The sequence below is a fragment of the Rhinolophus ferrumequinum genome, chromosome 9 (genome assembly GCF_004115265.2).
Source record: "Rhinolophus ferrumequinum isolate MPI-CBG mRhiFer1 chromosome 9, mRhiFer1_v1.p, whole genome shotgun sequence".
In the NCBI taxonomy this organism is placed as follows: domain Eukaryota; kingdom Metazoa; phylum Chordata; class Mammalia; order Chiroptera; family Rhinolophidae; genus Rhinolophus; species Rhinolophus ferrumequinum.
This window is the reverse complement of record NC_046292.1, coordinates 28,408,611-28,433,458: the sequence shown is the minus strand read 5'-3', so window position 1 is coordinate 28,433,458 and position 24,848 is coordinate 28,408,611. Positions and strand designations below refer to the sequence as shown.

At 48.2% G+C, this 24,848-nt stretch overlaps 1 protein-coding gene and 1 long non-coding RNA gene across 3 annotated transcripts in view; one reads left to right on the top strand and one right to left on the bottom strand.

Annotated features, from left to right (window-relative positions):
- RIMS3 (regulating synaptic membrane exocytosis 3) overlaps window positions 1-18,203 on the top strand; it is a 37,903-nt gene extending 19,700 nt beyond the window's left edge. For both annotated transcript variants that reach the window (XM_033114640.1, XM_033114641.1), the window contains 6 exons: window positions 137-384; window positions 5,787-5,928; window positions 8,233-8,345; window positions 10,295-10,396; window positions 10,764-10,903; window positions 12,393-18,203. In XM_033114640.1, coding sequence (XP_032970531.1) covers window positions 168-384; window positions 5,787-5,928; window positions 8,233-8,345; window positions 10,295-10,396; window positions 10,764-10,903; window positions 12,393-12,605 — 927 coding nt within the window. In that variant the 5' untranslated portion in view covers window positions 137-167 and the 3' untranslated portion in view covers window positions 12,606-18,203. The remainder of the gene's footprint in view (window positions 1-136; window positions 385-5,786; window positions 5,929-8,232; window positions 8,346-10,294; window positions 10,397-10,763; window positions 10,904-12,392) is intronic.
- Window positions 18,111-24,848, bottom strand: part of LOC117027185 (uncharacterized) — a 33,653-nt gene continuing 26,915 nt past the window's right edge. The window contains exon 3 of the long non-coding RNA XR_004423880.1: window positions 18,111-18,238. This is a non-coding gene — a long non-coding RNA (uncharacterized LOC117027185). The remainder of the gene's footprint in view (window positions 18,239-24,848) is intronic.

The window sequence follows — 24,848 nt, the reverse complement described above, 5'->3', positions numbered from 1 at the left end:
TTTGTTCATTGATTCCTCACAACCTCAGAGAGGCCAAGTGACTTGCCCAAGTTCACATAGCTAGGAAGTGGTGACTGCAGTAGAGTGGCCCCGGGGTCTGATATGGGACCCCCTTGTCTCTTCATCTCCCCCACAGAGTTGTCTGAGGCCCTGCTTCTCCTTGGACCATGTTTAACGGGGAGCCGAGTCCGGCCTCAGCCCCAGGCCCCAGGAATGTGGTTCGGAGCTCCAGCATCAGTGGCGAAATCTGTGGATCCCAGCAGGCTGGGAGTGGGACAGGAACCACCACTGCCAAGAAGCGGCGCAGCAGCCTTGGGGCCAAGATGGTGGCCATTGTGGGCCTGACCCAGTGGAGCAAGAGCACGCTCCAGCTCCCCCAGCCTGGTGAGGGCGTATGGGACACCAAGGGGCCGGGTGGAGCCCCTTGCAGTGACAGGGCACCTGGTGACTCCTTATGGGTACACACGCCCACACCCACAGACACTTGTGTGGTGTTTACCATGTACCAGGCACTGTTCTGGGTGTATGTGTTCTGACTCTGCGTCCTCATGTAACTCTATGAGGCAGATACTAAAGCACAGAGAAGTAAGATGCCTCAAACTACATAGCTAGTAGGTGGTGGATCCTACATTCAAACCCTAGTGGTTGGGCTTCCAAATTCCTTACCATTCCTGAGCAACTAACCATTGCACTCTGCTGCCTCCATGCACAAACTTACACACTAATCAGCAAGTATTTATTAAACAGCCATCGTGTTCCTGGCACTGTGCTAAGTGACACAACTTCACAGACACACACATCCACAAGATTCAGTCTCACCTGTAATCTCGGAGTTTCCTAAGTACAAAGAGCCACACAAATGTCATTACACAGTCACACACGTACATTGCAAAGTCACAAGAGAGACATACACAGACAAAGACACACACCTTGCACAGTCATGTAAATAGCATGCACCGTTGCTCAGGTAAGCCACTGCCCTACTACCAGGAAAGGCTAATACAGTCATGCCCACCATAGGTGGTCACACATAACGCCAGTTGTACAAATCACATAAACACAGTCCTCAGATACAGACAGACTCAGATCACAGAAGCACCATTAAACATGCACCACCATGGCCCATGGTCACGGAAACATGTTGCACCTGGGTACGTACACACATACCTCATGAAAAACCACATTCACACACCTTAACAGCTACATCCTGATAAATATATTATACTTTCTCAGATACCTAGTTATGGAATCCCTGTTATGCTCAGACTGGTGGGTGACCAACCTGGTGACACCCAGCCACACCTGGATGGACCCCACATCACAGGAGGAGTCAGCCCTCCCCACCAAGAGCTCCTTACTTTGTGGCATCAGCCTAGACACCAGCTGGTTGTGTATTAAAATCTCTTCCTGCTTATTTTGCTCAGAGTAACAACTTCCCCAGGAAACCTTCAAATAAGCAGCTGGATGGGGGTGGTGAGGGGGCGGGGGCACCGGAGGATCTGGGGAGAATGCTCATCAAGACTCCCAGTTGGGGCTGGGGGTGGGGGACTTTTCCAGGCCTTAAAATAGATTTTTACAAAGCCCTCCACAGGAGCACGTGGGATGGTCTTTTCTAGCACTCAAGCTGCAGTGTGGTTTGTGGCTCAAGGAAGTGCTAAATGGGGAAGGGGCTTGTGGTTATCAGTTTGTCAACGTGGGCGTGCCCTCTGTGCATATGCATTGTAGGTCTGACACTAGGGAGTCAGGAAGATGGGGACCTAGAGATCCAGGAGTTATGCTGGGACAGGACCAAGGGGTGGGATTAAGGTTGGGGGATTAAGATCAAAGAGGTGTTGGGCTTCAGGAGACCAAGCCCTACTGATCTCTGGCTGAGTCAGCTTCAGACCCAAAGGCTTCTTCGTGCCCAAAGTAATTTGGAGGGACAGATTCAAGGCCAGGTTCTGCCTGGGGCTGTCCACCTACCTAGACTCCAATCAGCAGGCAGGGATCGGAGTGGACACCAGGGAGACCTCTGGCCTCCAGGGGAGATGAGTGATGATGGGGCTTCTGGATCACGTGTCTCTGTGGTAAGCAGGGCGCAGCTGAAGGCCTGGCACCGAGCCAGGGACATTGTCCAGCTGCCCTTCTAACGAAAGGTCTCTATGAATCATCCAAGCACCAAATGTCAGAGCAGTAAGGGCCCCTTGAGATCATCTAGTCTGATGTATTCATTTTATCGATGAGGCTGAAGAGAAGGCACTTTCCTGAAGTACAACCCCAAGGTGGCTTTCAGAGTCACACCCTGTCACGTACTAGCTGGGTGACTCAGGCAAGTTACTTCACCTCTCTGAGCTTGCCTCCTTGTTTGACACTAAGGACAATAATACATGCCTTGCGGAGTTGTTCGGGGGATTAAGTGAGATAGGGGATGCAAAGGTACGCAGGCTTGTACAGCCTTGTTATTATTACCCATGGTCACACAGTAGGGCCAAAAAAACCAGAGTTCTCTGGCCTTCACGCTCTGCCCCTTGCTTACAGCATACTCCTCTCCCATCTATAATTCCTTGTCCCCATTTTTTCCCCTAGGCCTTGAGGTTGCCAGTGTCCCAGCTTGGAGCCCCATCCTGGGTGGGAGAGGGATGTATAGGGCCGACTCAGCATGAGCATCGGCCGTGGAAATTCTGTTCTGCAAAAAGTCTCAGTAAAGTGTCCGCTGCTGTTCCCAGGTGCAATGGCTCAGTTCCCTGCAGGGCTAGGCTGTGTGAAATGGGGAGGAATTCCTCTCCTGGACCCAGTCTTCTGGGCGCTGGGTCTGCCTTCCCAAGGGCCTCCTTCCTCCTAGTTTATCCCTACCTTACATTGGCTCGAGCTCTGCCCATTCCCTCTTCTTTGTTTCAAAGTCTGCACCAGTCTTCCTTCTAGTTCTCCAGTCTCCTGCCTGCCCCTTCTAGTTTATTCCTCACATTGCCCTAGAGTGGCTTCCAAAAACTTACCCTGAAACTTTAGAGGACTAGTGCTGGCTCTAAACTCCTCATGGCACCTTGGGAAAGTCACTTTCCCCTTGGGCCTGTTTCCTCTGTAAAATAGAGCTAAAAACACTCTCCCAGTTTCCTTCTAGATCTAACATTCTCTAAGTTGTGGGAGCAGTGAGGAGGGTGGTCTGGGCATTGGGGTCCCAGGACACAGGTAGGTTCTGGCCTAACCTTAGGCTGTGTCCACATGGGGCCATCTAGGGCTGTCCCAGCCCCTGCCCAAATGGAGCTCCTCTTTTCAGTACCAAGGACAGCAGCTCCTCCTTCCTGGGCTCTGGGCTCTGGGCCAGGATGGGGAGAGGGCTCAGGATTATTCCAGGAGATGCCATGGGGAGTGCTGTTGGGAGCTGTGACTGCCTCTCCCTTGGATGTGGTGGCACAGATGGGATGGTTCCTGGAGTCTTTCGGTTTGCAGGGACCACAGAATCACTGCAAGCAACTTGGCCCGGTTCTGTAGAGAAAGGGGCTACATAGTTACTTCCCAGATCAACAGTATTTAGAGACTGGACAGCTATGACATAATAGAGGAAATTTCTCTAAGATTGCAATACGTTTCTCCCAACCCAGAAGACATGTAATTTAATCTCTGCTGAATCACATCTCAAACCAATGTGGAGTTGGTGGACGGGAGTAAGAAGTAGCACAGCCGTAGATTGGGAGTCAGTGGGCCTGGGGTGTAGCCCCAGGCCTATGGGTGCCTGCACCTCAGGCTCCACATCTGTGAAATGACAGGAGCAGAGGGCTAGCCAAGATGTCTCTAACATTTCAGGATTCTGTGACTCCTCTACCCACACTGGCTTGGACAGGTCTGATCAAAGAAGGTAAAATTTTCTCCCAAATGGGTCAAAGCTTTCCCAGGCTCTAGAAGAGTGGGGATTGGGATCCTGTGGTCAGGCTTCAGCTCAGGGTATGTGTTGGGAGCGTGGGGGGGATTCGAGTGTAGGGAGGGTAGAGTGCAGCTCCCACAGACCCATCTGTGCTCACTGAATTAGAGGGGATTGGCAGTGAGGAGCCAGGGACAGGGCAAGTCCCCTGACACCCACTATTACTGCCAGCCCTCTGTGTTTGGTGGGTCACACACCATTTCTGGGTTTGCATCTCTGTGTGTGATTGAGCGGATGGGTTCAACTCCAAGTGTTATTGGGTGAAGGTCACATTTATATGGCAGAGTATGTCGTGTGTGTACACGACTAAAACCTGGTAGGACCACTGGTGACTGTTGTATGAACACACACATGACCTTGTATGTGAGATCACTATCTTCATACACGTAAATATGATTGTCAGCACTTCTGTGTGTCTTCTCATGCCTGTCCATGTGAAAGACGTATGTATGAGCTAACGTGACCATGTGTGTAAGACAGAGTTACAGACAGACATATTGATGGTCTCATTGATTCCCAGATAACTAGCTATTCCAATATCCTGGACGCTGGGATGGTTTCAAAGAAAATATTCCTCCTCACCACTTACCACTCCCAGCCGGCCAGCCCATCCACCAGTGATGTTAACCCTCTTAGCCTTCCCTCTCCCAGCGGGACTTCCTGCAAGATAAATAGGGCAAAGCAGGAAGAATAAAGCCCCCTTTTCCTGGGCTAAGATCTTCAACATCCCTGACCCACATTAGAGTTGGGTGGGAGAAAGGGTTGTCAGGGTAACCAGCTCCCCTCTCCCTACTGCTTTGGGTGGGGGGACTGCACTGCCTGCCCCACCTTCACTGCCTCCCCACCCCTGTAGGCAACTTCACTCTAACCAGCCTGGGTCTCTAACCAGCGACAGCAAATGGCTCCTTTGGTACAGTCCCTATCTGAGCACCACTTGTCTCCCCATTAAGCTCCTCAGGCAGCCAAGCTTCAGCAGGGGAAGTCCCTGTAAACCCTCAACCCCTCTTCAGCTCCTCCTGCACCCGCCTCAGGAGAGTGTGCCTAGAGGGACCACGCTGCAATGCTGAGGAGGTTGCCATGGAAACCCAGGCAGGATGGTGCAGCTGCTAGGAGAGGCAAAGTGCCCCATGTTTCCTGCAAGGCTGAGGAGAGGGGCTGGGGTCAGGGGAGAGGGGCCCTCTGAACAGGAAGCACAGTGACGCAAGGATGAGCTCTCTCTGCACAGCTTCTAGGGTTCTTACCCAGACCTGTCTCTCAAAACCAAAGTCAATTCGGGTCAGCCTAGCTGTCCCTCTCTCAGTCTTGCTTCCCTAATGACCTCTCCATGTCCAAATCCACCTTGAGAATGCATGTTAGTTTGAGAGTGGCCAGGCTTCACATGGGGTTTTCATAGGGCCCGTGAAGGTTTCAGAGAGGTGCTTTGTGAGGTCTGAGTGTGATAGGGTACACGAAGGAAAGCAAATCTGGAACCCCACAGATGGAAAACTTTCCAGCAAAGAGAGGCAGGAACACAACCTTTTGGGGCAAGGGCTGAAGTGGAGAGGGAAGACGGCAGCCAGGGGAGCCTGCCAGGACGAGGCTGAGGGCCAAGGACCGCGGGAAGGGGTCTCTCTACCTGGTGACTCCACCCACCCTGCTCCCCCCGCCCCCAGCCCCACTATCCCGATGCTGCCTCCAGACATCGTTCTGGTCTGCTTTGTCTGTGTCACCGCCCTGAACAGAGCCAGGGGTCAGGCTGCAGACCTGCTCTAGAGGTCATCTCAGCAATGCCCCCTGCCTCCAGTCACAGCCCTGCCCGTCATGCCCCTCCCCAGAGGCCACTTGGGGCAGCGTTCTCAAGCTACATGGGTGATCTGACCTTGTTCCCTTTCTGTGCTTCGGGGGGTCACAGAAGGGACCACCAAGAAGCTGCGCAGCAACATCCGGCGGAGCACGGAGACCGGCATCGCGGTGGAGATGCGCAGTCGGGTCACGCGCCAGGGCAGCCGGGAGTCCACCGACGGGAGCACCAACAGCAACAGCTCTGATGGGACGTGCGTGCAGCCCAGCCCACTGTGGTCCCCACCCTCCTCCTCTGTCCTCTAATCTCTGAGCCACGGGCAGGGCAGGAAAACCTCCAGCTGGGTTGTTGGCCCAGATGTCTGGGTTTCCCTGTGTCCCTGCTTCCCTCCGTCCTCTCCCCGGACAGTCGGTGGCTGGGCCCCAGTCTTGCTATTGCTCCCAGTGCTGTTTCTTACCCAGATACCCCTGTGCCGCGGGACAGTTCATCCCTCCTCTGTTTCGTGCCTCCCACCTCCCAGCACCTACATACTGCCCCACTCCCGAGGGGTGGGCTCAAAAGGAAAATGGGGTTCTGAAATCCTTTCAATCTTAAACCATTGTTATGCCTCAGATAAAGGGAGTTCTCACAGGTAACCTTGCTTGGAGTTTAGGGAAGGAGATTGGACTAGATCAGTTTTTCAAACTGTGGGTGGTGACTTATAGGCAGGAAATAAAATCAATTTAGTGGGGGGGGGGGAACCAGCATTAGCAAGAGAAATAGAAATTCAAATGTACGTGTGTCCTATCAAGTAAGGATGAATAACCTTGTGAACTTTTGTTTCAGGTTTTTAAATGTATGGATGCATATAGGTCTATGACATTAAATGTATTAAATTTGCATCTGGGTTGAGTCAAAAATTGGAAAGTCACTGTGCTAGATATTCCCTTGGATCTCCTAAATTATGAAACTATGGTTACATGACTAAGATTTTATGATTTGGCTTCATTAAGGTGCGATGATTTCAGGATTCCCTAGCTCTGTTATTTAAGATTCTCTGATCATGTATCTCGCTACTATGCCTATGTCCATGAATGCAAGTAGCCACTAGTATTTATTGTGTCTTACCATAGGCAGGGAGTCGCTGGGCACTTCAGATCAGTGTTTCTTACTCTGGGATCTACCCAGCCACTATCAGACCAACTATCACTTAACGCAACAGTCCTGAGGGCTGCTGGTACTCCCTGAGAAACAGACACAGGAACAGGGTGAGGTACCTCAGCCAAGGCCACAGTTACTAAGTGGTGGTGGACTCAGGATTTGAATTAAGACCATCTGACTTTATAACCTTCGTTCACAATCTCTACACTCTCTATACCAAGCTCCTGAAATTCTGTGACCTCCAGAATTTCTTTCTTTAACCTTCTCAGATCCCACTGTCCTAAGAATGCGATATTAGGCTATAGGTGACTGAAGCCCCTTCCCGGGGAGTGGGGAAGAGACACACAGGCCCTTTCCAACAGCATATGCTATCTGTCTGCCCCCTGCCTGTCACTGGCAAAGGGGGACTCAAGGCCAAGCTGTCCAACGGGCTTCGTTCTGGGATAACTTTTGGTCTTTAGCCAGGAGCCTGAGCTGTTCCGGGAGCTCTTAGGACTTCCCTTGGTCCATGGTAGCCCATGAGTAGAGCAGGGCCAGCCCTCTCTCGTCTGTCCTTTCTCTGCTGGCCACATCCAGCACACCTGGGCTTGAGGACATGAACAAGTAGCACTTTTCCCTTGATGATAACAGTGGCAACAATAACTACCGTTTATTGCTTCCTGTTTATCTGGAACTTTCCATGCACCATCTGCCCCACTTCTCACCATAACCCTATGAGTTGGGCATCATTCTGTTTTGCAGGCCCATCTCTTACCTCTTGAAGCCTCTGTTTTCTCATCTGTAAAATTGGATAATAGCTCCTGCTATACAGAGTGGTTGTAAGGATTAATTTATAAGATGCATGTCAAGCATTTAGTGCACTGTTGGCATCTGGCCAACTTTCAATCACTGTCAGGTTTTCTTGTTACTATTTCCAGGCCCCCCACAACCATGGACCACCTACCATCACTCATCATTAATCTCAACCCATTTATAATTGTGTTATTTTGGTTTCAGTTGGTGTTTTGGGCACCATCTCATGTTAGTGACTTGATTTCAAACGCAGAGTCAACTAAACTCAGTTTTTGGAACTTGCTCCAGGCATTGACATTTCTGGCCTATGTCTCTGGTTCTTGGCATTCACATGCCCTGGTAAGGACACAGGGGTCCAGCGAGCGGTCACCTTAGGAATTCTGGAGCTTGAGGATTAAATACCATCATTATGTTAGGGGGATTAGTCTCTTTTCTCAAGTGACATCAAAGTATTTTTCTTTAATGTACAGAGATGAACAGTTCTGTCTGTCCCCAGGCAAAGTAGTACTCTCACTATGTAAGGGGAAACTGAGGCACAGAGGGGCGTGCCCAGTGCCCCAGAGGCGGAGCCACTGCATTCCCACCAGCCAGATTCCCTCATGTGCCCCTCTGCCTACTTCCCCAGGTTCATCTTCCCCACTACCCGGCTCGGGGCCGAAAGCCAGTTCAGCGATTTCCTGGATGGGCTGGGACCAGCCCAGATTGTGGGGCGACAGACGCTGGCCACCCCACCGATGGGTGAGTCTTCTTGAAGGCAGGGTGAGTAGGGTGATGGCGGCCATGCAGCGGAACAGGTGAGCTCAGTGGGGGCCCTATGTGACTGAAGCAGCAGAAAGGAGCCCTCACTCGGTTTCCGTGCCAGTGAGGAGTGAGCACAGCACTCGTGAGTGCCACCCTCCTCAGAGAGCAAGGCCACCCTGCAGCAGCTTTTCCAGCACATTCCCTCCCCTACTTCTCCACACACACACTGTCCCACCACCGACTGTGTGCCCAACAGTGCAAAGTGCTGGATGTAAATGGTGAATGAGAATCATCACGGCCTTAACTCTTAGGGAGTCTGTTCTATCACCAGTTCTCTGTTTGGCCTTTCCTAAGTCCCTTCTCTGAGCCAATTTCCTCATCAGTAAAATGGAAATAATACCTGCCTTAGTTCTGCCATCCAACAACCATTTATTGAGAGTTTTTCTGATGCTTTGCATGAAGTATTTCATTTACTCCTTAGGAATTGTGTCTTATTTTCTTCTAATCATGCCTTTTAGTAATTTCTCATCCCTCTTTCCTGCAGCTAGGAAGTACTTCCTGAAATCTGTACTCGGTCCTCCGAGCTGCCATTCTGGCTCCCTCCTCTCTCTCCCTTAGATAGTGGCTGTGTTGGCTTCGAGCAGCAACTCCCAGGCCCAGCTTCCCCAGAGATGCCTCCTCGCCTCCATCCCCCTGCCCATCAGTCTGACTTGAGCAGTGAGTGTGTGTCTGACCCAGACGTCCGCAGACTCACAGCAAATGAGGAAGCTGAGTGCAGACAGAGCCCTGCCGTGAGCCATGCAGTGGGGCTGGGATTTCATTCCAGGCCAGGACTCTTCCCACTGCACTGCCCTGTCTTCCTCAAATGTGCTCACACAGGAGCCTCTGTCTGTTGGAAGAAGGTCCCGTGGGGATCCTCAGGGAGTGAGCGTCAGCTCTTCTCTGGCACTTGGGTTGGATTTTGCTAACTCCCAGCCCTTGCTTGTTAAGGGCCTGGGGAGTCTGCTTTTCCCAGCCCTAGGCCCAGCCAAGGGCTGGGCTGCAGTGAGAGGAGTCAGCCACGTCCCTAAGGCAAATCCCTAAGGCAAATGCGCCATCACTGCCTAGAACTGTGCACGTGGTGCCCTCTGGTGTCCCAAACTGGGAAGGACAGGTTTGCGTTAGCCCATCTTGGGGATGTTAGTGAGACCAGGAGGAGATTAATTCCTGAGACATCCCCTTGCCCTTTCCCCTGGGAATGTTAGGCATAGCTGGAAATGTCTCCTGAAAATAGTAAATCCCCATCTTTACAAGTATGGAAATACAAAGAAATCAGTTAACTGATAAGACTCCACACACAGAACTTGCCCCAGCTGGATAACCCGTTTTGTGGGAGCACAGTGAGCTGTTCTCAATTCTACGCTGCCTGGAAATCTGCCAGCCTTCCCTCTGTCCTCTGGCAAGGGTACGAGCCCTCGTTCCCTCCTGTCCCGGGCAGGCTCATCTCTCAGCATCTCTTCAAACTGATACTCTTTAAATATTTGTTTGACATTTGTTTAGGGAAGTAGCCGAGGGTTGCTGTGTAGAAGGTGAATAAGAGCCACTGAGCCCACAGCCTCCCTCTGTCTTGGTGACATAGAAAGCTCTGTGCTTAAACTTATGTATTCTGCTCTGTAAAACAGAAGTCCCTCAGTTAACCAGACTAAGATGGGAGTTTGGCAGCCATTTGTTGTTCCCCAAGCATATCCCTTGAGGGTCATGCCCCTACCCCACCTCAAGAGACTTAGCAAAGCATTTCCCAGCCTTTTTAAAGTGGTCTCCCAAGGGCAGTTCTTACACATGCAGTTTTCTCCATCTTTGGCCTTTCCAGTGCCCTGGCATCCTCTGTAGTCTGGCGTCCCGCACAGCGCCTGGCTGGCCTACCGCTGGTCTGGCTCTGCCTAAACTATCCTCCTTCTCCCTTGCAGGGGATGTACGCATTGCCATCATGGACCGGAGTGGCCAGCTGGAGGTGGAAGTGATTGAGGCTCGGGGCCTTACCCCCAAACCTGGCTCCAAATCCCTCCCAGGTGAGCCAAGCAGCTGAGAGAGGGATTTTGGAAATGGGGTCCTTCCAGTGAAGGGTCTGCAGCTGAGCTCTAGGTCTAGCAAGTCCTCAGCTCCCCATTGGCCTAAATCAGTATTCTCAACACTGGAGTCCCACGGCTTGCCCAGAAAGCCAGGGAACTGGGGTGGGAGTAGGGGAAGAGGGAGGAGTCAGTGTTTGAGTCATGTCTTCCACCTGCTGTCCACTGTCAGCTCATCCTGCTCCCCTGCTCACCTCCAGGGTCAGCTGGAGGTTAGGGCTGGGGTAGGTCCTAGCAGTCTCTGCTGTGCCCCACCTATCACCTAGTGTCTCCTGAACCCCTCCCCACCATGCTCTCTTCTATCCCTCAGCCACGTATGTCAAGGTTTACTTGCTTGAAAATGGGACCTGCTTGGCCAAGAAGAAGACAAAGGTGGCCAAGAAGACCTGTGACCCCCTGTACCAGCAGGCTCTGCTCTTTGATGAGGGGCCCCAGGGCAAGGTGCTGCAGGTGAGTGTGACAGGGTAACTTTCAAAGACTGCAAGTCATAATTTAAAATTTGTTTTACTTATGATTTCTTGCGTTCCAGGCACTCACAGGTGCATTAATGCACATTGTCTGTTCACTTTCACAACCTGTGAGGCGTTCATGCCCCCCGTTGATTCATAAGGAGACCAAGGTTCGGTGGGGAGGGGCGGTAACTCATTGTCCCCCAGGTGGTACCACTGGTGGGAAGAAGCAGGATTTGTTTGACCTCCGCTTTCTCCTTCCACCTGGTGCTGGTGTTTATTGTACAGCGGCTCCACCCTGCTCTGTGACAGGTGCTTTCTAATCGTGACCTAGCTTCATCCTTGAGATGGTCGTGTGAAGCAGGTATGATTCTCCCTTTTGACAAACGAGGTGGCAGCCTCAGAAAGATGAAGTGACTTGTTTGAGGTTTCAGCTAGCGCTTTGCAGAGCCCAGTCGAGCCCAGGTCAGGGGGACTCTCACCCCAACGACGTGAGGGTGACAACGCCCTTCACCGCAGTCCTGGGCAGGAGGGATCATCACGCCCATTTCATAGATAAAGCGCCTGAGGCACACATGAAGTTACAGAGCACAGCGGCGGTCAGTCTCTGGGCTCAGTCCTGGGTTCAGGTTCTAGCTCGACCACTTACTAGCTATACTGTGCCGTGAAGGTTAAACGAGAGATGCATGTAGAGGGCCTCAGTGTGTGGCACAGACAGCGACTCACTGAGTCTTAACGGTGGTGGTGGTGGCTGTTGGCCTTGCCTGGGGACACATAGGTGGCAGAGGAGAGGCTTGAGCCGGGGGCTGTCTGGGCTGCTCCTCTGGGCTGAGGTGGTTCCATAGCAAAGGTCCCTGGAGTTGCAAACAGTAAGAACTGAGGAACTCTACAGTTCTGTGGGGGAAAGGGTGGTCTTGGATATATATATATATATATATGAATTCCATTTGAGAAAAGGATTCACCGATAAAACACAAGTTTGAAAATCCCCGAGCTAGTCTAGTCCCCTCTCCAACTTTGACAGGTGGGAACACTGAGGTCCAGTGAGGGCAAAGGACTCGTGGAAGAGCGGGAACTGTGACCCGGTCCTGGACGCTCAGTATGCTCCTTCCTGGGGATGGCTGTCATCTGGGATACTGGGAGGCTCTGGAAGTCAGACCCAGGTTCCAATCCAGCTCTGCCACCGATCACTGTGTGTCTTTGGGTTAGTTAATTAGCCCCTCTGAGTGGCAGTTTTCTCTTTGTGGAAATAATAATACATAGCACCTCTGCCTAGATGGTTGCAACAGTTGAGATGATGAATATAAAGTCCATAGGATGGAGCCCGGCACTTCTTAAGTGCTCAGTAAGTTGTTGCCCGAAATCAGTCTAAATTCCTGCTGTCTCTGTCCCATCTGTGCCCTGGCGAAACCTGTAGGTTACTGGGCCCACCGCCCAGCCCTGGAGTCGGGGAGGTGGCTCAGCTCCTCTGCCTTTCTCCCCACTGGCAGGTAATCGTCTGGGGAGACTACGGCCGTATGGATCACAAGTGCTTCATGGGCATGGCCCAGATCATGCTGGACGAGCTGGACCTGAGTGCCGCCATCACCGGCTGGTATAAACTCTTCCCCACGTCCTCCGTGGCAGACTCTACGCTCGGATCCCTCACCAGGCGCCTGTCCCAGTCCTCCCTGGAGAGTGCCACCAGCCCCTCATGCACCTAAGGACCTCAGGAAGAGGCCGGGAAGGGGTGCCTGCTGGCCCCCCTTCTCCTCCCCTGTACATAGTCAGGTCTTTCTGGCTCCCTCACCCTGCTGCATGCCTGTTGGCTACTGGGCCCATCCCAGCTGGCAGTGGAGACTGTAGTGTGTGTGCGTGTGTGTGCGTGTGTGTATGTGTGTCTGTGTGTGACCATGTTCTATCTGTTCATTTGTCTGGTTATAGTCAGTCTTGGTGACCACGTGGGCTGAAATCCATGTCTTTCTGTGTCTTGTTGGAAAGAAACCCAAAGGACTATTGTGTGGATACGTCTCCCCCTCAGTCAGAGGACTGAAGAGCAGGATGTGGCCATTGGTCCTTCCTGCCTGTTCCCGTGCCAGAAGAGCCCACGTGTCTCCACCTGTGCCTCCTCTTGGTGGTCCCTGCTTAGTTTCTGCCCTGTTCTTTGTTCTACCTTTGCCTCTCCTAGCGCTGCTGCTGTTTTCAAGGAATGTAGCGTCCACTGCAGCTGGCCACACTGAGGCCCCTCTGGGAACCCTGACACCCCTCCTACCCAAGCGTTCTGGCAGCTTTTCCCACTGAATGCACCTGCGACATGTAGCACGCTCGTCTAGTACCCTGGCCAGGGCCCTGGGGAGCAGAGATGCCTGGGATGCTGAGGGCTTGGAGACGGCTTCCTCCCTCGGGCTGGAGCCACCTCCTTCCTACCAGCGAAACATGAGGAGGTCTTAGTTCCCAGGGTTGTTGGCCAGATCCCTTAGAGGGAATTTCCAGTACCTCCCTTAGCATTGCTCTTCACCTTCTGTCTTCCTCCAAGCCACCTCCCCTCCAACAGGCCAAAGGAGCCCTCCCAGTGGACCCCAGGCGGTATGGACTGGAGGGTCTTGACATCCAGGAAGCTGGCCTCAGAGGGGATGTAATCTGCCAAAGCAGGCCGTCCCTGGAGGCACCTGTGTCCTCGCGGGTCCTAAGGCTGGGCCTGTTCCCTGCTGGGCTCGTCCTGGTGGGCCTGGCCTGTGAGGTGGTACTGAGGGTATGACTGTTTGCTGGAATAAGGAGAGTGGGACTAACTTGTTCTGAGCCACTGCTGAGAATCCTGCCTGAGCTTTGGGGATCAGCTGCATGACATTGATCATTTGGGACTCTATTTTTTTCTTTTTTCCAGGCCAGGGTCCCTGTCTGGGAGCTCAGACACACATGGGCTCCAGCCTCCTAGCTCCCTGGACTCTAAACTGTCACAGTCACCAGCTCTGGACAAGCAATACTCACCCCTCTAGGTCCCCTTGCCTCGTTGCGCTCCACTGCTACCCTCTGGAGTGGCCTGGCCTGCTTTAGGCACCAAAGCTGCCTCTGCTTTCTTTCCACCCCTGTATGGTTGGAGCTTCCCAAACCCACTCAGACCCTGACTTGATCTGACAGCTGGGCCTTGTGGGTGGACACCAGTGCCTGACTGGACCTTATGTCTACTAGGAATCCTGAAGTCTGGCTCAGGAATGCTCAGATTTGTCCCTCTCCCTCCTCAGGTCCAGGGTGAATGGTGAGAGGTTGCCCAGGAGACAGACGTAGCAGCCCTTGGGTCCATGTCTGGTGCAGAGGAAAGAGGTGGCCGGAGGGATCACAGTATGGGCCCGGCTCTCTCTGCCTCTTCCCCAGACATTGCTGCAATGACTCTGACCATATATGCCAGGGCTGATCACAGATGAGCGTGTCATACCAGCAGTAAAGAAACGAACACAATGAGCTCCTGGGCTCCTGTCTCCTGCTGGAGCCTCTGTTCTTGTATCACAGACGAGAACCGTTGGGCGCATGGAAGACGGGAGGAGGTGGCTGGATCCTGTTTTCTTTCTGCAGAAATTCTCTCCCGTTGTCGGGACTGGGTAATGCATGCATTTCTCATGTTTCTAAATGAGGTAAAGGGCTGTGTACTATTTGATCCCAGGGTGGGAAGAGGGCGGAAACTTGCTCACATAAGGGTGTTTTTATGTCTGGTCTGTGATATGTTCACCTCTAGAGAGGTCACCCTCAGGATGGTGTGAAAATACACCTTGGGGTGATGGGATTATTCATGACAGTGTAGACATTTGCTGATGTAGCACTGAGTGGTGATCCCCAGACCAGGCAGTCACCCCCGGGAAAGGGGGGATATCATTGAGAGATATCATCCTCATTCTTCCCGGGTCCCCGAAAGACCATGACAGAAGGCGGAAGCTGCCAGCGGAGAGGCTGCCTCTGGGAAGCTGGAGGGGCTGGTGTCCTTTGCCTCTGTGGGGAGGCTGCTTAGCACAGGGAAAGTTCCAGCCAGAGGTGGGGCCTGACATATTGGGAATTCGGACTAATCTGCCTGCAATCCCCAGCTGCCAAAACTGCCCAGGGCTGGGGCCACTCCACGATTCCACCTCTCTAATGGGAAGTAATTCCCATCCCCAAGTTGACATTGGGAATTATTCTTTTTAACCCTTTGCACCAAATAAGCAATTAATCCCCACCTGGATTTTCCCCCATGCGGGTGAAGTCATGTGAGGCTGACGTTGTGTGATGGTGACTGCTGGACTTAAGGATCTGTTTCTCAGCATCCCGAATGTAGGGGCTTGTCTGAGAAGCCACTCTGGAGCAAGCCTGGCCCAGGAGAGGAGGGAGTTCAAGTGTGACTCCTGGCCTTCCCTGGGGTGGGGAGCATCTGTCCGTTGAAGAGAGGATGGTGGGGAACGAAGCAACATAATCCCCCCCGAGTTCTCCCTAACCTGGGACTAACTCACTACCAGGTACCTGGCTCCAAATGCCCCCTTACTCCAGGTGAAACCAAGAGCTGATTGCAGGCTGGTGCTCTCTGACATTCCATCTTCTCTGTTCAGGCAGGATTCATGAAAGAGGTGGCAGAGACAGAAATGGCCCTGCAGCGATGCTGGGCTGTGGGCAGGAACCCTGACGGTGATTCAGAGCATCTGTCTTCACACTTCTGCTCTGTTCAATCTGTCCCACTTCCTTCATAGCCTCCTTCCCTACAGGGAAGTCTGTGATGGGTCTTTGGTATGAAATCAGGCTCCAGGACATGGGCCCGGTCTTGGTTTGACGAGAGGGATGTGATCCTTCAGGGAGCACAAGCATCTCCAAAACTACTCCCCCTCTAGTCTCTGCCACCACTCAGCTTTACTGGGAGAGGAGCACTTAAGAGGCTCTTGGTATGCAGGAAGTCCCAGGCACGGCCAGGACTGGCCGAGGCAGAACCTAGAAGGTCCAGAGAGAGGGCACCCGTGCAGCTCATCACTCCTGGGATCACTGCCGGTTAGACACGGAGATCAAGCCAGTTCTCCCAGCGGCATGACACCCAGGAGGGCAAGCATGCCTGAGCTCTTCTTTACTGCCAGCCTTGAGGAGATCAGAATCCACCCCCCACCCCCGCCTTTAAAGACAATAGAACCCTCCAAGGGTACTTCTTTGGAAACAAAATGTAGCACAATCTTAGACTGCGTTCCAGGAGCCCTGACATGCATCCAGGGTGCCTGCTCCGCGCCCTCTGCCCAGGAGACCTTTGTTCCTCCCCCTGGGGCTCCAGAGTTCCTAATACCTCCGATCCCCATTTCCTCGGCCCAGAAAGCAGCAGGGCTTCAGTAAGGCTGCTCTTCTGTTTCTCTGATTGCTTCCTGCACTGTGCAAACTCTGCAAGACATTTCTGCCTTTGCTTGATGTAATGAGATGTCCTCCACCTGAGTGGAGAGAGATGGCCCATCCTTCAGGGCCAGAGGGTTGTCCGGCAGCCTTTCTTCAGTGGCTGCAAGGAGATGGAGAAGAGGCCCACTGCCCAGTCGACCCCTACCTTTATCTTCCTCTCCTCAGCGTTTTCTTCTCCAATATCCTAACACGTAAAGAGGGTCTTTAAAATGCTGCTTCCTGTATGGGATTATCTTTCCCTGGATGATCAGGGAGGACATGGGCATGTGGACACGTCCCCTGCCTCCTCCCTCAGGTCTGCTTTCACTCAGGTCAGAAGAGATTGAGGCAAAACAAAACTATCCTGACTGAAGAGCAGGGGAGACCCACCTGATCAGGCGAGGCCTGATGGGGGCTGGACTGGCCTAGTTTGGCTGGGAAAGGGTTATTTTGAGAGTGCCTGAGCATCTCAGAGCAATGTCAGTGATGCCAAAGAGAGCAACTTGGCCTCCTTGGGCACCAACTCTGTTGGCCTGCCTGAGGGTGGGACCTTGTTCTCTGACAAAGGGCTTAATCTTTCCATGTAGCAAAGCAACTCCCCCTTCCCCCAACCCTGAGCTCGGGCTTTTGTGGGCCCAGCATGGCTGTGCCTGTGAGGGAAACCACTCCAGAGAGAGAAACTCGTATTCTCTCCAGGGCCTAGACTGACTGGGAGCAAGTGCTCGTTGAAAAACATGAGTGCTTTGGCAAAAACCTTCCAGTGCTCTGGCTGGAAACTTGGCCAGAAAGGACAGGGGCCTTGGGCCCCCCAAGGAGTTCATGCCAATGCCCGGAAGGGTTCCTGGGACTGGGTTCCAAAGATCTTGGCTAAGAGAAATGAGCCCTGGGAACTCCAGAAGCAACCGCATCCACCCCTTTGGTCAGGGGCCTACAGAGCATCAAAGGCTGTTACATAAAATCTGCCAGGAACTGTGACCACAGGCAAGACTCCTCACTTTTCTGGGCCTCAGCTTTCTCATCTGCAAAATCAGAGTATTTGCCAGTTGCTCCACGGTTCCCTCCAGGTTTTAAAAGTCTGATCTGGAGCTGATGAGGGTTGCAAGCCTGGTACACGTGACACCTGGTTCCATGAGCTGGTTTCTTCCAGCCCCAGGTGCCCAAGCTGGATGCAGGTCCTCATCCGTCCACACCCAGACGCTGCTTCTGACAAGAACTCGGGGATCTTGACAGACTGCTTCCACCTCTTCGTGGTTTTTTCTCGCGCTTTTATTCTTGTATAATGATAAAAAAAATAATTAAGGGGTGTCTACAATGGACAATTTTCAAGGTGCTGATGTGATGTCACAACCTCAGCTGCATCCTGTGTAGGTCAGTATCCCCACCAGCCGATGAGGCTGGGTCGGTCCTCCTTTCTGCTTCTAGAATGTCATCCGTGGGAGAGTTGAACATCTGAGAATTTTAAAGGAAATGCTCTCTGATGGGAAGAGAGAGGAAATTTATTTCCCTGCAAAGTATTTTCCTTCTTACACCACTCCTCTCTCCAGAATATCCTTCACCAGATGACATCTCAGCAGGCAAAGTGGCTGCTTCCTTAGGAGAAAGTTGGCCTGATGGTTCTCTCTACTCCTTTAGAATGTAAATTCACGGGAGGCAGGAACCCCTTTTTTTAGAATTTCCAAATGCATCCTGCAAAGAAAGAGATAGCTGATAGGGACTGACAAGCACACTGTTTAGATAAGAAGCAATTAGCCTTTTATATCTGTTCTATACATTTTCTATGTGCAGCATCTTTCCAAACTAGTGGCTCCAGGTGGCAGGTGGACGGCTGGGAAGGAGTTGCCAGCTGCTCCATACAATGTTCTTTGCCAATATCCTTGAGGAGGAAATTCTTCACGTGGCTTCTGCATGTACAGTATTTGGGCAGCAAAACATGATTAAAGTCAGTTTGAAAATCGTTCCATGTGTTACTTTCTGAAGATGGTTCTTAATTCTAGGAGAGAGAGAAGACAGGGTTCCATGTGGCTAAAACAAAGGGGAGGAGGGTGCCTTGGCTGAGAGGCAAGACAGAGCAGTACGTCTCAGAAAAAGGCCTGAAAAAAATATGACCTGGGCCTCTGACTCTTGTTCAGGAACATTCCATGATAGGCCATGGAATCTGACTGGTCCAGGCAACTTCCAGGCTCTGACTCCTTGGGTCCCTGCTTGTAGAACCCTCAAAGCTCCTGTTCCCACAGACTCCACAGGGACGCCCAGAGCCACATAGAGGGAAAGGAAAGATGGAGCAAAAGCCACTGTTCCTTTCTGTTTGAGCTCTTGGGTCTAGCAGCTCTGCTCCGGCGTATGGCTGGGGCAGTCTTGCTTATTTGATCCATACCTGATACAAGCAGGAAACATAGCAGTTGACCTCCAGTACTGTGAACTACATTACTCTTTGACTCCTGGAGCACGCCTCCTCCAGGGAGGGACAGAAAGCTATGTTAACATTTAGTCCCTTCTGGGTAGAGCCATTGTCCTCCTAGGGCTGGGTCTAGGGATATAGAAGATGGACAAAGGAAGTGTAGCAGTCAGAGCACTTGATTGCTGGGGAAAAGCTGCTATTTTCCATCTCAAGAACCCTCTAGGTGACCTCCACTGCTTTGGCTCTGGCCCTTGGCAAGCGGCACCATCTCTTACGGGAAGGCTCATGAGACTGGTATATGAACTCTGGTGCTCCCCAGGGTTCTTTCTTTTACTTGTGTTCCACTTTGGCTCTCTCCCTGAGATAGCCCATACACTTTCATGAGTTTAAGAACTTCTATGCTTCTAGCCAGGAAAATCTTTCCCAAAAAGGAAAAAAAGTGGAAACAACAAAAACTGAGATCCAGAGAAGGAAATTCTAAAGGATGTTCTTTAGACAGAAGAAATATAGTCCTACCCTATAGGATTATTGGGGGATTAAAATAAGAATATGTTTCAAGTGCTCAGAAAAGTACCTTAGAACATAGTAAATGCTTTTTGCTATTAGTAAGAAAAATGATCCTAGATGGAAGGGCTGAGATGCAAGAAGAAAAAGTGAGCAAAGAAAGAGGTTTTTAAAATCTGTAAATATTAACATACTTATATTGTAAACTATAATGTTTAAGTTGTGAAATTAAAACATATAAGTATGAATTAAATATTGGATAGCAATAGCATGGAAGTTGGTCCTAGGAATGATCTTGAGGAAACTGAAGACATTGGACAACCTCAAGTATCCATTCTTAAGTATCCATTCTAAAATCTAGAGTAAATACTAAGAAGATAGAATCTAGTAGATGCAAAAATCCTAAATACAAACTGAAATCCAAACGTATATTTAAAAATAATAAAGGATAATCAACTGATATTTATCCCAGGAATGCAAGGATGGATCATTATTATCAGAAAAAAATCATCACTGTAATTCACCACTTTAATAGACTACAGGAGAAAAATCATAATTATCCTAATACAGAAAAAGCATTTTATAAGGTTTAATCCTATTCATAATAAAAACTCTTAGCAAATACAACATAACCTTATTAATTTGATAAAAGTCATATACCAAAAACCTACAACAAATATTATGTTGATGGAAACACTTTAGACACATTCTCTTTAAGATTAAGGTCAATACAAGGAGGCCCACTCTTACTACTAACGTTTAACATAGTTCCAGGAATCCTGTACAGTGCCTTAAAGGGGAAAAGAAGAGGTGTAAGCATTGAAAGAGAACAGGTAAACTCATTTACAGATAATTTGATCACTACCTAATTTTTAAAAAACAATCAATTACTAGAACTAATAAAAGAATTCAGCAAGATTGCTGGATACAAGGTCACCTTACAAAAATCAATTGCATTTTTCCTATAGCAACTATAACCAATAGACAACAAGCAGATATCTACAACAGCAATTTAAGTTATTAAGTATTTAAGTATTTAAGAACATATAAGATCTCTATAGAGAGAATGTTCACATTAATAACAGCGTTGATGATCTGAATAAGAGAAGAGACATTCCCTGTGTTTGGATGGGTTTAATATAAAGATATTAACTCTCCCCATATTAATCTATAAATTCATTGTAATCTAAATAAAAATTTCAATTGATATGGTAAGAACTACTTACTACTTATATGCAATAATATAAGTCCACAAATAGTTGAATAAATTTATGTTTAATGAAAAGAAAAGGAAACTCAAAGACTGACACATATATATCTGAGAAATTAATATATGACAAAGGGGACACTTAAAACAATGGGGGGAATGAATTGTTTAAAATATATACTAGGAAAACTGGTTCACTATCTGGACAAAAAAAATAATCCATGCTTAAACCAAGATACAAAGATGGTTTAATAGACCCAAAAATTGAAAGGAAAAATGTAAAATTAATAAAAGGAAATGTAAGAGAACTATTTTTATGAACAAAGGGCAAGAAAGAACTTTTAATATATCAAAAGCACAAATCATACATTAAAAACTTTGTAATGTGATTACATTAAAGGTAAGGATTTCTATTTAATGAATGACATCATGGACAAAAGCTAACAAACAGATTACAGAATAGTAATTTACAATGTCAAAAAGTAGCAAAGGATTAATAGCTAGAATATGCAACGGAAGTCCTTCAAATCAACAATAAAAAGATAACCTCAATGAAAAAGCGGGCAAAGGAAATTAACAAGCAAACTCCAAAAACTAATAAGCATATGAAAACCTCAGAATCATTATATTCAGGGAAATGCTAATTAAAACAATAAGTTATCACTTTACACCTATAATAGATGGCAAAAATTAGAAAACTGGATAATGCCAAATGATGACAGGAACATGGAGATACTGTCGGCGCAGCCAGATTGACGGAGAGCATCTCACATTACCTGGCTCAATTATATGCACTGTTGGTGGGAATGTAAATTGATGCAGCCACTATGGAAAACAGTGGGAGATTCCTCAAAAAGTCAAAAATAGAATTACCATATGAGCCAGCATTCCACTTCTAGATTTATCTGAAGAAAACAACATGAATTCAAAAAGATCTATGCACTCCAATGTTCATTGCTGCATTATTTATAGTAGCCAAGATATGAGAACAACCTAAGTGTTCATCAATAGATGAAGGGATAAAGAAGATGCGGTATATCGTATATATAATGGAATACTATTCAGCTATAAATAATAATGGAATCTTGCCATTTGTGACAACATAGATGGAACTTGAGGACATTATGCTAAGTGAAATAAGTCAGACAGAGAAAGACGAATACCATATGCTCTCACTTATATGTATCTAAAAAACAAAAACAAACAACAAAAAACAAGTTCATAGATAGAGAGAACAGATTTGTGTCAGAGGTTGGGGGTGGTTAGGGAGTAGGGAGCGGGCAAAATGGGTGAAGGGGGTCAAAACTTCCAGTTATAAAATAAATAAGCCATAGAGAAGTAATGTACAGCATGGTGACTGTAGTTAATAATGCTATATTCCATATTTGAAAGTTGCAAAGAGAGTAAATCTTAAAAAAAAGTCCTCATCACAAGGAAAAAAATATTTTTTCTAACTGTATGGTGATGGATGGTAACTAGACATTGTGGTGATCATTTCACAGTGTATACAAATATCAAATCAAATACTGTACACCTGAAACTAATATAATGTTATATGTCAAGTATACCTCAATAAAAAGCACTAGCCCTAAAATAAAGAAAAAGATGAATTGGACTTCATCAAAATTAAAATGTCTTCTCTTTGAAAGACACCATTAAGACTCATAAAATGACAACTTAGTAAGACAACCCAAGCAAAAACGGACACAAGATTTGAACAGTTGTGCCACAAAAGAAGATACACAAATTATCAATAAGCACATGAAAAGATATATTCACCACCTGTATCATCAGGGAAATGCATACCCACTAGAATACCTAAAATTAAAGGCTGGCAATATCAAGTGCTAGTGGCCATACAGAGCAGCATCTTTGATGGAAACATAAAATGGGACAACCACTCTGTTAAATAGTTCGGCAATTATACATTTCTTTCACACTTACCGCATGAGCCAGCAATTTCATTCCTAGGTGTTTCTCAGGAAAAATGAAAACATATGTCCACCCAAAGACAAAAATGCTCATGGCAACGTTATTCACAATTGCCAAAAATTGGAACCAACACAAATGTCTAACGTATCTGTCAGGGTTCAAGCACAATACAGAAGCCACATAGAAATTCAAACAAGGAAATTTTAACGTTAAAAAGTATTAACACTAGCAGGGGAGAAACTGCGAAGGTGGAAAGGGCTCTAGAGAATATTCAAGGAAGGAACAAACTGGAAAGGGGCCCTCTCCTTCAAGCTGGGATTCAAATTTGCTGGAAAACATGTAATGTGATATGAAGTGTGCTGGGAGCCCAGGCCAGGCTGTGCCCAGGCTCCAGACCAGCAGAAAACAACCCTCCAGGGAGACGGTGGGCAGAGGCTGGCAGGTTGGCGCGTAAAGGAATCAGAGCCCAGGAGCCTGCTCACCAGCAGGGTTGGTGCAAGCCTGAGGGGCTGAGTACGCGACGGGAGTGAGATGGCCACTAGGCTAGGCCTGGGGCTGTGAGCTCACAGGCATGGTGTGCTCTGAATGCACAGCGGGGGCAGGACGCTAATGGATGTCCACATGCATGTGCCTTTGGCAGCAGTGCCATGGCAAGAAGAGAAGCAAAACAGAAAAGCGCACCGGACCCGAAAGAGGTTTCTTCACCTGCCGTGTCCCTCCAGCGCCATCTACTGACCAAGCTCAAATGCTGTTCTCACTGCAAAGGAGAAATGCTTGAAGGGGCTATCCCACTATCGCAGAGCAGGTAACGAAGCGTAAATTTGGAGTTTGAAAGGCAACAAGTTGTTAACGGTCACATCTAGTGACAGACGCAATGGTAAAACAATTTGTGGTATATCAGTATAATGGAATACCACTCAGCATGCTCAATAGAATGAATTAGTGATATACTCAACGACATCGATGGATTGCAAAAACAGCATGCCGAATGAAAGCAACCAGACGCAGAAGGGGAAATACTGCTATACGAAATTCTAGAACACACAAGACTAATCTATAGGGACAAAATGTCAATCAGTGTTGCCTGAGGATTTGGGGTAGGTGGTATTGACTGCAAAGGATCACAAAGGAATTTGGGGTGATGATGGAAATATTCCATATCTGAATTGTTGTAGTGGTTACATGAGTGTATCCATTTATCAAAACGCATCAAAATGTACCTTTAAAATAGATGCATTTTATTTTATATAAATTATACTTCAGTAATGCCTATTTTAAAAACATTATCTATAAATCAGATGCCTATGATTATGTAGGATCTAGACTACCAGTGTCTTCCAAACCCTGGTCCCTTGTGAATTCCAGGACAAGGGCCATTTGAGGGGGTCACAGGTTTGATAAGAACATTGGAAACATATCTTCCTGCAGGAGGTGGAGTCTCTGAACATGAAAGCCTTGGTGGTCATGGAGGATTATTCTGGATTATTCCTGGGATACAGATGAGACAGTGCACCTGGAAGAAATTTACTCAGGAAGCTATACTTTTATTTTAAATGCCTATCATATACCCACCCATGCTCTTCACACAGTTCAATACTGAAGCAGAATAACTCATCCACAGCCAGTCGTATTAAGTTCCCATGTGGAATTTCTCGGGGAGGACTACAATTGCATGTAAGAACTGTTTCAACATTTTACAGGTAAATACATTATTAGGATAACAAAATTTACAGGTCAATTCATTATTAGCAAATCAAAGTATAGCCTCTGTTACCATCTTTGTATTTCTTCTAGATAGTATGGAAACCAGTTGAACTTAATAAACGTTAATGCATGAAGCTTTCCAAGAAACATTAAATCTTTCTGTAAACTGATCCTGAAATATGCAGTTGTTGTTACTTTAAAAACTTTTCCAGAGGATTCAATGGAGGGGATTCTGGTTTAGGGGGAAGAAAGTAGGACGCAGAATCAGGATAGCAGCCAATTAGTTACCAGACAAAATGTAAGTGGAAGCCATTGTTGGCCTCAGCTACCTGATTTGTTTAAAAAAGGTTTTTTCCTGTATATTTCAAAGGTTGTTTTAAATACAGGATTTAAAAAAATAGGCAAAAGCTTTAAAATTTTATAGAGTATGATAAAAATATTAAGGCGGCATAAATATTAGTATTAATATAGGGTTATTAATATTTCATTATAGTTTCAAAACATATACAAATTAAAATACTAGTAAAAAAACAAGACAAATTTCTGAAATGCTTTTGAATCCATGATGATTTAGATAATAGCACTTTTTCCCCTGATGGAGATTTCAAAATTGACATCCTCATATCAGCAATGCAGGAAAATGGACAAAATGTATTCCAGAAAAAGAGATATTAATTGCTAGACTCTAAAAAGGATAAAATATCTTCAGCTTTCCATAAGTAGTATGATATTACATTAAACTAAATATGCTATAAAGAAATGTGAATGTAGTAAGTTAGGGTGTGTGATGTACATCCCCCAAAGAGAACACTCTTATTAGGTTTTTTTCTAGACCATAGGGCCAAATACACTTTC